Genomic DNA, 17118 nt, shown 5'->3' on the forward strand with positions numbered 1-17118 from the left:
TGGTAAGGAAATGTCAAAAGCTAGCTGTAAAGGAGGGCTTGGGCCCAGCTGGGTGAACGTAACCCTCAATCCCCCTCTCGGAACACCACATGCCAGAGCCTACAACAGCCCAGCTGGTTGGCAAGGACACAGTGGTGCGTCTCCTGCAGGGGACGGGAGAGGTTCACCACAGGTGCAATACAAGCCATACGGATGCTGCTTCCCAGCCTCACAGTGCTGACAGACTCCAGCAGCAGGATCCATTTCCATGACATCTGTGGAGGTTGGGCAGCATCTCCTGATAGGTAGTGCTTCCTGCCAAGCCCTCCCTCTTTCAAAAGGCACCGCCTGCTTTTTGCCCTCCACTCCCCAGCCCCTTCTGGGCTGATCATTAACAGCCATGCCAGGACTGGCGCTTCAGAGGTACCATTTGGGGAGATCGTCAGGGGTAGCTGCAGTTCAGAGCAGGGTCAGCCATAGGAGTGCTTAGGACAAAGGGTCACACAGCAAGCTGAGGAAAGAAGCCCTCACCAGGGGAAGGCTGTTGGGATGGCATCAAGAGGAGTCCATTTCCCTCTGACACCTTAAATTTAAAGCCAAGCCTGGGAGTTTTCAGCCCCCAAAGGCCTTCAGCTCCATGGGCTGGTGCATTACTAAATTCTTTGCCTAACAGCCCAGGGAGAAGCTGTGCTTCCATTGAGATCTCATCCCTTTACATCTCATTAATGGAAATCCCTGCTTCTAGTTCTCCTTAAGTGTAGGCACCACTTACAGCCTGAAGAGATGCTCAAAGACAATCCTGACTTGGGTAGGCTGGTTCTTTGCCACCCCCAGCTCCACCAGGAGGCAGGAGCGGTTGTTCTGCCCGGGGACAGGATACAATGCAAGCCCATCTCACGACAGCCACAAGACCTGTGTAAAACTGGGCTCATCTGGAGTGACACATCCCCATGAGGGCAAAATCAAAACTGCAGCTCAGTGCCACAGAGGTTGCATGGCATCGAGGAGAAGAGCATGGGGAGGACGAACAGGGGACAAGACCCGGTGCCAATGTTTGGCAAGTGATGAACAAAGGCCCAGGCCTGGGGTAAAGCAACTGATTCCTTGAATGCTGTTTGAGGCCGGTAGGCTCAGGGCATGTCTACATCATAACTGTAACAGCACTATACTGGCAAAATACTCCTGGTGTGGACGCAGCTTAAAACCAGCAACCCTTGCTTCTGCTGATATGGCTTGTTCCAGCCACCCTGACCAAGACAAGCTAAAGTTCCGTTTTGTCTCTACACTAGTGTCTCTACACTAGTGGCTTCGGTTGGCACAGCTCAGTCAGTCAGCGATCACTGCTCTTCGCATCCCGGACCGACAAAGCTCTGCTAGCAGGAAGACGTCTGTAACGTAGACACCGCGGAAAGGGTACAATGTACTACACCTTGACCCCAACTCCTGCGAAAATGCTGAACTGGCTTCCAGCTCATCAATACTTCCTCCTAACACCCAAAGGAGGGCCCTGCTATGGAGGAGCCGCACAAGCAGCTATCGGGATCTAGTGATGCACCGGCATCAGAGCACTGAGCCTCTCCATGCCAAGCATTTCCTGCTCTCCCTGGTTACTCGCAAATATTTTATGTATGCTGCATGGTGGATGAAGCCTGTAATTAGGATACAGGAAAAGAACATCATTCTCTCGAGAAAGATACAGAAAACTTGGCTCGCTGTGTATGGTGTAGGGGGAAAGAAGTACAGACACACCAGCAAGTGGTTTATGTGCATTTCTATTGGATATGAAGATACATACAACAGATCCTACACACAGGTTATCTGTACCATCGCAAAAAGAGTTTGTGGATTTCTAAACAGCAGGAGCTGAGGAAAGTCCGGATACAGGCTGCAGCCCTTCACCTTAACTAACCTTCCAAAAACGAGGCGTGGTCCCATCAGGTCATAAATACATTCTCTTGCTCAGTAAGTCCCAGTTTGCATCGAGAGGCAGAGAGAGACTTCCCTGAGCTGACAGTAGTGATACTTCAGGCAATGGGGCCAGAAGACAAAACCAAAGCCAAGCTCCATTGAGTACGTTCCACTGACTTTAAAGAGAGACCCAGGCTAATCAGCAGGCTAAGACCTCCTGCTCTGTGATGACCAGAAAGATTCCAGCTTGTTAGGTCCTGTCTCCACTAGAGACTTAATTCATTAACCAGAAAAGTCGTACTGGTTCAATACCGTTTGAACTTCAAGTGGAGACAGGATGAGCGTACAGTAGCACCTTCTGCTGGCTGATCCCAAAAACAGCACTGTGGATGGTTTACAAGGGCCCTGTGCAGCTGCCTAGAGATAAGCTGCTAAGCAGTGTTGCCAGAAGAGAAACAGTGGGAAGAAAAATTAAAGTTCCCCACCAAACAGCTCCAGTCTAAGAAAGATAAAAGAGTGGAGAGTGACTGAAATTTACTTGAGCTGATCATGTTTGGTTTTAAGCAAAGGAGGATGGTACTGAAAATAAAAGTATATTGTGAACTAAAGTTTTAGTGAGGCCTGCTTCAAAACTAGTAGAGGACTGGGGAGATTTACATGAGTGGAGGAGTTTAGAGAAATGGTTATCTGAGGGCCAATCCCAGAAGTCTTTGCTCAGGCAAGACTCCCAAACTGAAGTCCGTGGGATTTTGCCCCCATAAGGACCGGTTAAAGCAGCAGATTCCCCATCTCATGGGACTGACAGGATGGAGAAATGGTGCGCTGCTCTCACACTCTGCTGAAGGGAGAGATTGCATGCATCCATTTCTCTCAGCAATCTTTCCCTGCAGAGCAGCGGTCAGCCAGGAAGACGGTCAGATGGGTACGTTACTGGGGAAGGGTACTTGTGAATGAGGTGCTGTTACGACAAAGTCAAAAGGAGCCTGCCAGAGCACTGGAGCAGCGGCACGTCACAGCCAGTAGACTATCCATGTGGACATGGCTCCCTTCTCAGGGGCTGAGCCTAGAGCACGTTGCTCATGGGCCCAACTATTCAGCCAAGGACAAAGCTGAGGTTTTGTCTTTCTGGAACCACCGCTTTGTAAACACCTACCGTGGGGCAGCACAGAGGCCCTTCCACAGGGAAAGGGATCTAGACAATAACCTGGAGGACCTCCTCACCCCCTCACGGTATTCATGTGCAAAACAAGTAGGAAGTAGACCTTTGGATTAACTCTTTAATACACTTGTGCATGTGTGCGTATAGCGTAGAGGCAACTGTGAATTATAAGGCTATTGAGACATCAGCAGGTTCTGGAAATATCAAGAGTCAGGAGGGACGGCTGCTAGGGGGCTTTCTGATGTGTCCAAGACCCCACATTGTTTCTCCATTTCCTTTTGCTCCCATACAATACATGGACTGTATGACAAAGAAAAACAGCCTCTTCTCTCCTTCTTCTAAGGGAAAGAGAAAGTGCTAACCAGGAAAAAATAAGCCAGCACACCCCAGCAGCCTGCCTTCAGGCAGGTCGGTTTTAAACCAGGAAGGAGAAAAAGGAGCATCCAAGGCTGGGAAATGCTTCAAATTCTCCCCATTTCCACTCTCTGCTTTAAAGTCACGTTGAAAGCAGGACGGCTGCAGACCGCACTCGTGACATTTCCAGTTGTTTGGATGCTATGAGCTGGTGGGAGGGACTGGAGACGGTTCACCCATCTGGCCCCCTGTGCTGCACTAGCTTTTAAAAGGGCATCACAGCCCACCACTAACAAGGTCTTTTAGCAAAAGGGCCAATCAGTTGAAAATCCGTGTATTAGATATCCACGCACACGCAGGAAAGTGGGTCAATCTAGTTTATATATATCCATATATAAAAGTGTATGTTGCCCTGCACATTGTTTTATATATCATATATATATATGTATATATTAAAAAAAAAAAATCTCCAAAAGCCTAAACTGGAAAATCTCAAAGCCCCCAGTGTTGGGACTAAGGAAAGGACATTAGATCAGTCTGTGGAACCATTCATATGTTACCATCCCTTCCCCTATCTCCACCTGCTTAGTCAGCACAGCGAGAGCATTCCTCAGTCCCAACCTAACCCAAAGCTCCTATGCTCAGTTCTCCGGGGTTCTCCGCAGGTTCTGTGCAGTGCATTGGCTTTGCTGAGCGAAGACAATCCTCCCTGGGGCACTGCTGCGCTACAGCACCCCCTAGTGCTGGCTCACCAGAGCTGTCTTGAGATGGGTCCTTTAGGGGTTCCAGCGTGTCTGCTTCGGCCTGGGGTGTATGGGCACACAGGTCCTGCACCTTCTTGTTCAGGTCATTGCGCTCGGTCTGAAGGGCTCGGCAAAGTTTCTCCAGGCGCTGGATTTTCACCTGAAGCCCTTCCAGCTCCTTATCCCGAAGGGTTTTCTGCAAAAAGAGTCAACGGTCCCCAAGCAGTGAAGGTGAGGAATTGAGAGTCTTACCGCTAAGACAGAAACCTAGAGTCTGAGGCCGGGGAAGAGGCAAAGGGAAACTCCTGGAAGAAACAGGCCAAGTTGACAGGCAAACATATCAGCAGTCAGCAAAGGACCCAACATTCATATGCTGTCACCACCCTTTTCAATCTACCTGTTCCCTTGCGGGGCAGGGAGTGACTGTCCATCTCGGTAGCACCTTCCTTTCAAACACCATCATTAACCCTTGCTTCCTCACCACTAGTTTGGTGAGTCTCATTATCCTCTGTACACTGAGGGGAAGGGACTTGCCCAAGATCACACAATGAGTCAGAGGCAAAGCCAGGAACCAGACTCTTGGTACTTACTCCCAGTTGCCTGTTCTAACCACTAGATCGCTCTCTGATGCAGTCGCCATTGGCTATTTGCCAGTCTCAGTGTACCCAATAAAATGCAAAGCTGAACCAGACGCCTGACAAGGTGCCGCAGCATGGTACCACGGACGGGGCTTACCTCCTCGGCCATCTCCAGCAGAGCCTTGTTGCTGCTCTCCCAGCGAGACCGATACACAGTGGTCTCTTTCTCCAGCTTCTTGATCTTTTTTGTCATCTACAGAAATACAGCAATAAAAGGAAAAGAGAAACAGTGATACAGAGCGTCGTGATCGGACAGTTTCTACAGCACCCTCGAGGGGGCATGGACATTCCCAGAGCAAGGGGTCAGATGCCAGCCGGCCCAGGAAAGTGCAGCAGCCCTTCCGCCTTGCCTCATCTCACCCACTGGAGTCAGTTTCACTGAGAGGGAATATTGACCAGGCCTCCCCAAGCCTCTGATACCCACCACTCACTGACCAGGGCACAACAAACCTGAACAGGAGCTGGGACTAAGCCACCCCCATGCCCAGCTCTAAACTCCCCTAACCTTTGGGAAGGCTCAGGTGCAGGCTCTGCCTATCACGGCTAACCCTCGACCAACCTCCACCACCCCACCCCAGAACAACTCCACCCACCCCATTGCACAGGAAAGCTCCTTCTGCTAATGATTGCTGAATCCAACTGGTTTACTTCCCAGGAGTACATAGCTCCTGGAAGATTTCTGAGGATGGTGAAAGCTGGCCTCCACGTAATCAAGGAGTTGCCGCTTTACCAGCTTGGAAACCCAGTGGGGATGTTGGCAGACAGTGGCTCTAACACATCAGAGAGGACCATGCCAGCTCTCTGGCCAATAGGGGTGGCAGCCACAGTACCTTTTCCATCTCCTGTTTGAATGTAGTGAACACCTCACTGCTTTTGGAAAGCGTGTTCTGAAACTCCTCAAACTTCTCTGTGTAGAGGGCCAGCTAGGGAGAGAGGGAATTACAGCTCAGCGCCGAGTACCTTGACACTGCACAGCAAGCATATCGTTCCAGCCTCCCTTCCCCATTCCTCCCCAGTTCAGTGTCCAGCATGGGAGAGGCTGGATTTCTGTGAAGAACTGGGCTGACTCTCAAGATTCAAGCCCTTGTGGTTCAGTTGGTCCTGCTCTGGGCAGGGGGTTGGACTAGATGGCCTCCAGAGGTCCCTTCCAACTCTGTTATTCTATGATTCAGTAGAGTTCAGGGCTCTATGGTGTAACTCGCAACACCAAGCTGCTATGCTCAGAGTCCTGGACTAGACAGAGGGGAACAATCCTCCCGTTTTGCTTAGGCCCAGTCCTGCAAGGTGGTGCATGCCCTCAACTTCCACTGACTTCAGCATCTCACAGGATCAAGCTTTCTGTCCCATGTGAAAGAACAACCTACCTCAGCACTGAGAAAGATGCTGGTAACACTGCGACCCCTTCCTTCCTCCAAGGAAGCAGAGAGGTTAAAGGGCATAGGGAGGTCCCACCCTGCATTGTACCTCCTGCGCTGTACCAGGAGCCAACACACCAGTGCAGACCACCCCCTTCCTCCCCCAGGGAAACGGGTTTCCTTCCACCTCTTTGCAGGATGAAGGGAACCATAAGAGCCAGACAGCCTGGGCTGTGCTACGTCACCTGCTGCTTGAGATGAGTCTCCTGCTGCTTCATCAGCTCACACATTCTCTGAGACTCCACGGCCTCTTTCAGCAGCTAGAGGAGAACGAGGGAGATGGGAATGCAGTTAGCTAACTGGACTCCAGGGAAGAGCTTGAGTCCATCCTAGCTCGGGAAGGGCCAGCTGGGTCAGAATCAGACACACCTGCAAGGCAGGGGCTTGGCACTGATCCAATAGTGAAGCACAGTCAATGCTGAAGAACAGACCAGGGCTTCTATTGCTGGGGACGGCCACTGTAGAGGATACTGGACTGGGACAGCCTGATCTGGCTGGGCAATTCCTTACCTCCCAACAGGCCAGCTGCTCTTAGGAAAGCGTTAGCAGGGAGGCGAGAACTAAAAGGTTCAACAGGATTCTCTAAGATAGTTGCCAAAGCTGGAGACTTACAAAGTCCTTCTCCCGCTGGTGTCTCTCCTCTGCCTCCTTCAGCATCTCCTGGGCCTGCTGGAGCTTGGCATCCACCAGCTGCTGCTGCAAGTCCTTGTGTTTGAACACCTTATCGATATGCTGCCAAGGGAAATACAGGGGCTGTTACTAACATGGTCACCTAGGCTCTGCTCCCCACATAACGCGTCAGCGATTCCACAGGAGCAGAGGGGCATATGACCCAGGAGGACATGTCCACAGGCCACCCAGGAGCCCTATGCGTTCTATGTGGGGCATGCCCACTAGTTCATAGTACCTGGGTTACCGAAGGAGGGACCTCAGTGGTTTCAGTTCCAATAACCCACGTTACTGCAAGGGAGAGGCACCAGTCCGGTGCTTAGAGCATAAGGCTCCTGGGTTCTAATCCTCTCTCTGCCACTGGCTCGCTTCACCCCTCTATGCCTCAGTTTCCCATTTGTAAAATGGTGATAAGGAGTATCAGGCAGGTCTGGGGTGAATAGCTCTGTGCAGCCAACAGCACTGCAGTTCAGTGTTATCATGACATAAATTAATATCATCCCAGTCTCCAGGAATCCACATCACCTTGTGGGTGCAGGTGGGGGGTGTATGTGAAGGAAAAGAGGAGGAAACATCCCCCTCCCAGCCAGCCCAGGCCCGAGGATTCCATCTGCTCTGCAGAGCCCCCACCCTATTCCTCCTAGGCCCCAGGATTTCTCCTCCGATGGGTGCCCCACCTCCTCCCGCAGCTCATACTGCTCAATGAGTTTTTTCAGCCTCTCTGCCAGCTCCATGTTCTCCTGGCGCAGCTTGGAGTTCCGCTCGTTGTGCTGCTCCATCTGCAGCTGGATGTCATTCAGCGTCACCTGGAAATGGGACGTCACTTCCTTCCGCTTCTCCTCCTCCTCCCGTGCACGCTGGACACCTTCCTCCTATGGGAGAAGAGGAAAAGGAACAGAGGGACCCAGGTCAATCCCTCGTGTAATGCACAGGGAACATCTGGACCAGTTGACCCACAGAGCAACTTACCCAGATCACCCTGCCCTCCAGGGCACAGGTGCTATTGTTTAGGCCAAAGAGGAAAGAGGTTCGAGTGGCCCCTGCCTTGCACCCTCCCGTCCCTAGCCCATCTTGGTGCTCTTTCCACCACCCCCGTCTCCAACTATCCATCCACCTGAGACAAAAGGCAGGCAAGATCGATGAGTCAGATCTGCCCATTTCAGCTGTCCTGTCCTCTGCTGGGTAGGTTTGGTGATGGGGAAGAGATGGGCAGTATCATGGAATGAAATCTAACACAGGGCTATGCAGAAAGTGGGCTGGCCTCAGACAGTCTCACACAGACCAGACTGACCTCCCATGTGGGGTACAGCTGAACGCCAGACACTGCTTTCTACCCAGGGATTCCCAGGTATGAAAACTCAAGTGTGCAACTGGTACTCCAGGCTCCCAGCTTCCCACCTTACCAAAGAGCCTCTGTGCTGGATGCCAGGGCACTGCCATTGCACAACTCCTTCATCTAAGATGCTCCAGCCCATCACAAAGCACCAGTTGCTCTAAACTGTCTGACAGTCTCGCTAGGCATGCCAAATCCCCAGTCTTCACTGTCTATGCAAGCGAAGAAGCAGTGCAAGATTAGCACACTAACGAATGGCAGGCAGTAGGCAATGGCTAGTACAGCCAAGCCCTTACTCTGGTAAATGGGAACAATTACCCTAACAGGTTGGCAACCACTGATCTGGGGAAGAGAGAGAAAGCAGTTCCGTTCCGTTGGTGCCTTTCTCTCATGTTCAGAGCCCCCAAGGTGGGAAGCGAAGAGGCTCTTGCCTTGAGGGTGCGGTTGTGTCTCTGGAGCTCACGGCACAAGCTCTCCAGCTTGCTGCGGGCCAGGATGGCCTTGCTATGTTCACTCCTCAGATGATCCTTCTCCTGTACTAGCTGCGTCTGCTTCTTCTGAAGGATTTTCATCTGCTTCTGGGAGTTCCTGTGCTCTTCCAGCTGGAGGGAGGGAGAAGCAGAGAGGGAAAGATGCAGCAAAGCAAGACTCCAGCTACACCCCAGGGAGAGGGTTCTGGGTTCAGGGTGAGAATGTTCTAGCCCCCAAGAGAATAATGATAGCATCCCAGTGCAAACAGCCACTGCAGTAATGAGGCCTGGAGAAATCCATGGCTTATACAGGCCCCCATTCCAGCAAGGGCTCTCACTGGGCACAGCACCTTTCCTACAGCCAGGGGTTGGCTCTAGCATTAAATACTGTCCTTGAGTTAGATGAAGGTGGGGTGTGGAGTGCAGTGTTCTCTCAGTGGCATGGGCACCTCTATCCCTGGACTCATCACTCTAGAGGAACCACTTTGGGCACCATTTGCTACTCTGGATTCCGATGGAACTTATTTCTGTGAGGAAGGCTCTGAGTCAGGCCGTTCCCTGTACAGCTAATCCATATCCATGTGCTTATTTCAGGTATTACAATAGCTCTTATATTGTGGAGAGGGAGTGATGTCTAGTGGTTGGTGCAGGGGAAACTGGGAGTCAGGACTTCTGGATCCCATTTGTGGCTGTGTCAGTGATTTCCCCTCTTTGTGCATCAGTTTCCACACCTGTGAAATGGTGATGAGGCTACCCACCTGGTAGAGGGATTGTGAGGTTTCTTGCATGCAAGGTGCTGTGGACATGCTAAGCATTAATCAACCCTCACAAACTCCATGAGAGATGGGTCGGTAGCATTATCCCCTGCTCTAGATTCACAGATTCCAAGGCCAGAAGGGACCATTGTGATCATCTAGTCTGATCTCCTGTATGGCACAGGCCATAAAACTTCCCCCAAATAATTCCTAGAGCAGATCTTTTAGAAGAATATCCAATCTTGTTTTAAAAATTGTCAGTGACGTAGAATTCACCCCGACCCTTGGTAAATTGTTCCAGTTCTAGAGTTGGGGAAGCTGAAGTACAGAGAGAAGAAGGGTCTTGCCCAAGGCCACACAGCGAGTCAGTATCAGAGCTGGGAGTAAAATTCAGGAGCTCTTAGCCCCCCAAACTCCATCCACTAGACAGTACTGCCTTTCTGAATAGTCAGTCTCCTCTTTGGCATGCACTTCCCTTGAGCCTCCTTATCTCTGTCCCAAGCACTATGTTTCCTGGGCCGTGTACTGTTTTGTCCTCTCTCAGTGCAGTGTGTTGGGAAAATGGGACCTGCCAGCAGATATAACGGCACAAGGGTGACACTGAATACCGGGCCGGTTCTATCTCAGGAGCACACCACAGCTGATTCGTTGCACTTGAGCTCTTTGGCCCTACCCCGGCTTGTTTTGCTCTCTCTGTGCAGAGTACGGTCCAAGTTAGCAGGCCAGAGAAAGACGGTCTTTAAAATGGCCAGATATAGCACTCCTGACATCGATAGCAGGGTGGAGCTTGGAAATCCACCCCACAATACCAATCTGCCCAAGGCATTTCTATACTCGCTTATACTTCTGCTGTGCAGAGACGGCTAAATGATCACTAGAAAACAGACTGAGCCTAACAAACTCTCTCCACCTGGGGCCTAGCTGCATTTTTGAACCCAGGTGTCCAGAGAGCCTAGGAAGCCATGTTTCACGTGAAAATAACTGCAGCATATGCATGGGCTGTCCCCCTCAATCTAGGGACATGTCTGTCTCCTGTGTCACCAAACAATCTCAATCCCTCGGCCGTGAGAGACGTCTCCCGCCCTAGAGCCTGAAGTGTAGTGCTAGGAACTGACCAGCTCAGCGTATTTCTTGCACAGTGCCGCCAGCTTCTCCTCTGGGGTGCTCAGTGTGTTCAGCGTCTGCATCAGCAAAGTGATCTCCTTGCCTGGAAGGCAAGACAGAAAGCAGAAACAGCTCTTTCACCCAGAGCTCTGGGTCACAAGGCAAAGGGGAAACACCCAGGTGGAAACCAGAAGCTGCTACATTCCCTGCTCCAAATACACACAAAACCACAGCTCGGATCCCTGATGCACTTCTCAGATTCTCCACATGAATTTAAGCCATCAGTGTCATTTAATTTGGGGCGGTTTCCTTGGGAGGATGGACTCCAGAGACCTAAGTTCAATCCCCTGCTCCGCCACCGACTTCTTGTGAGACCTTGAGAAAGTTACTTAAGTCCAGGTCCTCAGAAGGTATTTAGGCACCTCACTGATTTCAATGAGAGTTAGGTGCCTAAACAGAAATCTTCCCAGGCCTAATTTTTAAGCCTGACTCAGACCCAAGCCCACCTGACGTAAGCCCAAGAAGGTCAACTTGTTTCCCAACCTGACCCCAACACTTCCCCACCCCCGAACCTGCATCAGCACCACTGCCGTCTCCTGCTGGGGGGTTGGATCTGCTCCCCAGGCCCATGGGATCAGTGCAGAGGCAGCTGCAAGTGCCTGTGTGCATTGTGCCTCCTCAGCACAACCAGTCTGCAGCGCACACGGTGCAGCGAGGTGGTGGTGCTCAGTACGAGCAGGGCAGGCAGCCACCCAAGTGCTGACCCCCGGGCAGGAGGAGTGCCGACCAGAGCCGGTCTAGTTGTTTTCCCACCTGACCCAGACCCGACACCTGCAGTCAAATCCCCCAGGGTTCGGGTCAGGCTGCAGGGCTTTATAGCTAAATACCTTTGCAGATCTGAGCCTCAGTCTTAGTTCCCCATCTGCACACAGATCCCATGAGAATAAGTACATTAAATCAATGAGATGCTCAGATATTACAGTGCGGGGGGGTCCTATCAATACTAATATAGATGGCTGGATAAGCAACTTGACCTAGGCTGCACAGTCAGCATGTGGCTCAGCAGGGAATAGAACTTGGGAGTCTTGGACTCGCACGTCCAGGTTTAACCGCTAAACCACCCCAACCCCCAGTAAATGCAGCAGAAGAAAGAAGTTTAGTGCATAGCTGTGTGCGCAATTTCATGCCTAATTTGTAAATGCAATTACAATAAACATAGATGCAAATTAGACAGGCAATTGCACACTCGTTTTGCACGCTTACCCTATTTGGAAATCCTCTGTTGCTAGCTTATGCAGATCAAACAGGGCAATTTACTTTCTCACCCAAATGCAGGAATAACTGATGGTCTCTGTAGGATCTCACCTGCATCCTTTTCTTTTATCGCGAGTGTGTGTGTGGGAAGACAGTTCTTAGAAGCCGTGCACTCAGCCTGGCCTGAAGCGCAAAGCTGTACGTACATGCCCTGCCCAAAACCGTGTGCACCTGGAATTCAGAGACTCCGTCAGTGCTCAGGGCTGGTCTGTGCCTGAGCAGCACAGGGCATATGTCTTCACATCCCTATGGCACATGGAGCCATATCGTTTTTCAACATTGCTGTGCAGTGCATGGCTAGGATGCTTATTTCACTGGCTTTAGCAGAGGGCAGTTAAATCACTATGAAAATGGAAGGCCCCAGGAGGAAAGTTCCCCACCCCAGAGTGGCCACAGACCAAGGCTAGGAACCCCTACCGAGACCCTTGGCTTTCTTTTTCTCCTGGGCCCGTTTCTGATCACGCTCCCCACACTCGTCGTTGGCTCGGAACTCTTCGGTCCCCTTGGAGCCCTCCTTCTCTCCATTCATCTCAGGGCAGCCTGGCTCCTGCTCGCCGTTCCTGGGGGATTCGCTCCGGCACTTGTCTGCTTCGTCTGGCTCCACGGGCTCGCTCTGCCCACCATCATCTCCTGGACCTTCCTGGCTGGCATCCACACAGTACGTGTTCAAGATGTCCTCCAGCTGCCTGCTCAGCTCTTCAGAGACATCACACATGGCAGGCTGGGAGGATTTTGTCTCCTCCTCCACACGAGAAGCTATGGGAGATAGGTGAGGACAAACACATGACACTTTCTCTAACAATTTCTATCCTGCTAGCTCCTCTCTGCTGTAGCCCTGTGTAATAACCAGGGAGCAGTCGAAAGGCTTCCTACCAGGGCCAGCAAACTTTCAGCAACATACATTCTCCTGGGGTATTGCATCTTTAACTAGCTGCTCTGACAGTGGAGCTGCACTTCTAGCTAAGTTCCCTTCCAATCGAGGGAGCATGACCAGGCTCCCAACATCTGTCGGTGGCAAAATTCCCACTACGTTTATTGGGAGCAGGCTCAACGTGCGTTTTCCTTCATGAGAACAGCCTACTAATATCCATTCCTGGAGTGAAGTATATGGTTTAGAACCTTTCTCCTTATGCACCACCCTGACAGCTGAGGTCAGTAAGGTCCTCCTGCTGAGAATCCCGATTTGATCTCTTGAAGATTGGCAGCAGCTGATGAAGTCATCGCAGCCACTGGGCATTCACCAGACCCCAAATTTACTGGTCATCAGTGTGGATGGCAGGGTTCATTTCAATCAACTACTTACTTGACTAGAGAGCTTTCCCCAGCTTGAGGGTTATTTTTGTTATTTCTATAGCACCAATAGGAGAGCAAATGCACAAGCTCATGGGTGGTGGTGGTGAGGGGGCAACTAATAATAATGCCCAGTAAGGCAGGTCTGTTTGATTTTTTGACTCTAAATTCCTAGAGGTCAGAGCAATGGGTGAACAGTAAATAATTCAATACAGCCAGCTCAGAACCAGTGGTGGATGCATCTTCACCCCTTTGTATCCACCATCCCATACACACGGTTACTACTTTGGGACTGCACGTATACAGACATTACACACACCTGAAATGAAACCCAGGACTCTGCTTCTAAAGCCACAGGCCTCCTGCATGTGAGTGAATGGAAATTTGTTACAACAGCCACCCCAGAGAGAAAGCCACAGCTAGACTTGGCCACTCAGTTCAAAATGGAAACACACCCTCATTCTTATCCTGCTCCTCACTGGTCAGGCTCTCAGCATTGCCATCAGCAGAAGGCTCAGAGTTGCATGTCCTGGACTGGCTTGGGGAGTCCCCAGCTTCAGGGGGAGCTGCAGCCTCGGCTAAGACTCCTTCCTCTAGCACCAGATTGCTGTTCATTTTGGGAGGACTAGCAGGCAGCAAAGCAGCTTTGTTCTCCCCACCTTGGTTCTTCATCAATGCTCTTCTCCCCACTCAGTCTCAATAAACCCTGGTGAAAGAGAAATGTCACCTGAGTTTAGTTGTAAGAAATGAGGATTCATGGGATTTTAGCAGAAGTCACCACCCTGCAAGAGACTGACTGTGAGGTGAAATCAACAGGAATCGACACATTCAGAACTGGGAGAGCAAGATTCTTCACTGACCCTCCCCATCCACTGCTAATTGTAAGACTCATATGCTGCCTCTCACTCAACAGCAGCTTTGTGAACCCCATTCTGCTATTGGAAAGCGGACGCATCCTTTCTCCCATATCTCCAAGCTATCCCACTCGCCATAAAGGGTTCCATGTCTGGATAACTGTTCCTCCAGCTGAGTAAACTGCTCCTCCAAACCCCTGGAGTAAATGGTTCTCTCACTTCCGTATTCTGCAGACTGCAGCCTTCTGATGGACCCAAGTTCCCATCCCTCGGTTCATGCTTTGCTCTCAGAACATTTCACTCCACAAGCCACCAGGAAATAAGATCCATGGATTAGCCTAGAGGGGCCCATGCAGGCTGACATGAGAACCTCTCTCTCTAGGATTGAATGCATTGCCTTTACTAAGCACACAGGCCCTCCTAGCTCAGGAGCAATGGACAGAGGCCAAAATCTTGAATCAGGGTCCTCAAGGCAGAAGAGGGGCCAGCGTCTATTAAAACAACAAGTTCATTTGGCTGGAGGGAAAGCATGCAATTTCCAAGAAGAGCTGGTGGTCAGCAACAAAGAGATCTATCAACAGCTCCATGAAACACAGACAGACAGACACAGGCCAAATTCCACCTTCTTTCCATTTCCATGCCCCTCCAGGGATACACTCTCTCTCTCTCAGCCTCAATCTCTCATTCACCACGCAGATGACAGGGAAAGCAATTGCTGCAGCCACTCTGCAGTCTCCCATTTCAGAGACACTTCTAATTATGAAGCACAGGCAGCTTATCTGTCCCAGGACAATTCGGATCCCACCTCTGACGAGAGAAAAGCGTTGTCCCAAATTTGGGCATAGCGCCCCACGGGTAAGTCTTCTCAGAGGGCAACGCAGGGCACAACCAGCCACGTGAAGCCAGGGGAGGCAGTTAAAAAGTAATGGGGGCCAGGCAAGCGCGGCATCTCGTCGTGCACAGGCCCCACGATGGGCCCGTCTCTCACATGCAGGCCCAGCAACACCGGCTTCCCACACTGCACACAGCCCCCGTGTCACGAATGCCCCCTCTCCCTGTGGCACCCCACGCGCTGCACACATCGCTACGTTGCCCAGTGTGCCCCACCCAGCTCTGCAGGGCCCACAGCCTCCGCTGCCTCAGCTTCCCCTGCCAGCGCCCTACGCCAGCCCCCCCTGCACTGTGCCCCCCAAGCTGCCCTAGATACCCCGCGATCCCAGCCCCCATCCCACCCTGCCCCATTCACACACACACACACACACACACACATGCGGCCCCCCTGCTCCCCACACCCTCACCAGGCCCCGCCCTCTGCCCCCAGGCTGCAGGCAGGGACGTCACCCCTACCCTGCAATGACATCACCGACGTACCGCGTGACGTCACCGCCGAGTACCCTGACGTGGCTCCCTACCCTCAGCCAATCAGTAGCGGCCGCCGGCCGCACTCCGGCAGATTGGAGAGCCCCCTACATACGGGTCCCCACGGCGCTCGGCGGCCCCTCGTCCCCGCGGCGGAGCTCTGGGACCGGGCAAGCGGTTGCAACCTCCAGCCCGGGCCTCTGAGCGGGTACAGAGAGCGCATGCGCCGTCACCCGCCGGGCCCGCCAGCCAATCCGCGAGCGGGGCGGCGCGGGGCCTGCCGGGAAATACAGCTAAGCGGCGGTATTCGAGGCGGGCAGCCGGTGCGACTACATCTCCCGGCGTGCCTCGCGCCAGGAAGGGCATGGGGGGGGAGTAGTGCGGGCAGCGGGAGGAGAAGCCCCCTCCTCGTGCCCTAAGTGGCGGGGGAGCCGTGAGGAGAGGGGGCAGGGAGGCCGTGAAGAGAGGGGGCAGGGAGGCACTAGCCCGAGGGGGAGGGGGGAAGCCGTGAGGAGTGGGGCAGGGAGGCACTAGCCCGAAGGGGGGGGAAGCCGTGAGGAGAGGGGGCAGGGAGGCACTAGCTTGGGGGTGGGGGGGAAGCCATGAGGAGAGGCGGCAGGGAGGCACTAGCCCGAGTGGGGGGGAAGCTGTGAGGAGAGGGGGCAGGGAGGCACTAGCCCGAGTGGGGGGGAAGCTGTGAGGAGAGGGGGCAAGGAGGCACTAGCCCAAGGTGGGGGGGAGCCATGAGGAGAGGTGACAGGGAGGCACTAGCCTGGGGTGGGGGGAAGCTGTGAGGAGAGGGGGCAGGGAGGCACTAGCCCGAGTGGGGGGGAAGCTGTGAGGAGAGGGGGCAGGGAGGTACTAGCCCAAGGGGGGGGGGGGAAGCCATGAGGAGAGGTGACAGGGAGGCACTAGCCTGGGGGTGGGGGGAAGCTGTGAGGAGAAGGGCTAGGGAGACACACATGCTGGGGTGGGTTGGGTGGGGGAGCTATGAGGAAAGGGGAGGCCTCATGCACTAGCCTGGCTGCTGCAATATCTCAACCATAAATTCAGCAGCAGGTTTAGTTCTCCTTTCCCCCTCAACCTTTCCCCCTTGCTTTAGGAAGTGACAAAAGCAGCTTTTTTGTTGATTGTGTTTGACAAGCGTTACAGGTGGAGCACAGGAAGGGGTGCCAGGCATCTGGTTTTCAACTGGAACACCCGGTCGAAAAGGGACCTTGGCAGTGCTGTTAAAAGTCAGTGGGGCTAAGGCAGGCTTCTTGCTGCGTGCTGCCCCTGCCCTGAGTGCTGGCTCTGCAGCTCCCAGTCGCTGGGAATCCCGGCCAATGGGAGCTGCAGGGGCGGTGTGAGCAGTGTGCACTGCCACCTGCCTGTGCCTCGGGGCCAGACATGCTGGCCACTTCCTTGAGCAGCATGGAGCTAGGGCAGACAGGCAGCCTGCCTTAGTCTCGCTGCACCACTGATTGGGAGCCACCTGAGGTAAGTGCTGCCTGGCTGGAGCCTGAACCCCCCTCCCAAACCCCCTGCCCCAGGTTGGAACTCCCTCCTGCACCCCAAGCCCCAGCCCCCTCCTACACTCCAAACCCTTCATCCCCTGCTCCACCCCAGAGCCTGCACCCCCTCCCACACCCCAACCCAAGCCCAGTAAAAGTGAGGGAGGGAGCACGAGTGATGGGGTTGGGCTTTAGAGAAGGGGTGGGACAGGTGCTGGGGCAAAGGTATTCGGTTTTGTGCAATTTAAAAGGTGGCAATCCTAAAGGACAGGCAGAAGCTA

The 17118-nt window shown here is 52.9% G+C and overlaps 1 protein-coding gene across 2 annotated transcripts; it reads right to left on the reverse strand.

Moving 5' to 3' along the window:
• Positions 1-1737: 1737 nt before the first annotated feature.
• On the reverse strand, positions 1738-15605 carry TXLNA (taxilin alpha). Of its 2 annotated transcripts, none has more exons than XM_037881842.2 (11): positions 15398-15605; positions 13587-13837; positions 12259-12597; positions 10539-10630; positions 8630-8800; positions 7543-7737; positions 6809-6928; positions 6382-6456; positions 5612-5704; positions 4879-4974; positions 1738-4339 (listed from the first exon to the last, which is right to left on the reverse strand). In XM_037881842.2, exons 2-11 carry the CDS (start codon positions 13801-13803, stop codon positions 4022-4024), a joined length of 1716 nt encoding a protein of 571 aa, XP_037737770.1. In that variant the 5' UTR covers positions 13804-13837; positions 15398-15605; the 3' UTR covers positions 1738-4021. The 2 variants fall into 2 exon arrangements, with proteins under 2 accessions (XP_037737770.1, XP_037737769.1); XM_037881841.2 differs by having other exon boundaries at positions 15357-15597.
• Between the last annotated feature and the right edge of the window lie 1513 nt (positions 15606-17118).

Source organism: Chelonia mydas, chromosome 19 (genome assembly GCF_015237465.2).
Source record: "Chelonia mydas isolate rCheMyd1 chromosome 19, rCheMyd1.pri.v2, whole genome shotgun sequence".
Lineage (NCBI taxonomy): Eukaryota > Metazoa > Chordata > Testudines > Cheloniidae > Chelonia > Chelonia mydas.

Bases quoted from the DNA above. Each gene is read 5' to 3' on its own strand.
- TXLNA (XM_037881842.2), bottom strand. From the start codon at position 13,803: ATGAAGAACCAAGGTGGGGAGAACAAAGCTGCTTTGCTGCCTGCTAGT. The intron at 6,929-7,542 runs GTGGGGCACCCA...TTCCCTTGGCAG, and splicing joins AGTATGAGCTGCGGGAGGAG to CATATCGATAAGGTGTTCAA. The intron at 4,975-5,611 runs GTACTGTGGCTG...GTATTTCTGTAG, and splicing joins TCAAACAGGAGATGGAAAAG to ATGACAAAAAAGATCAAGAA.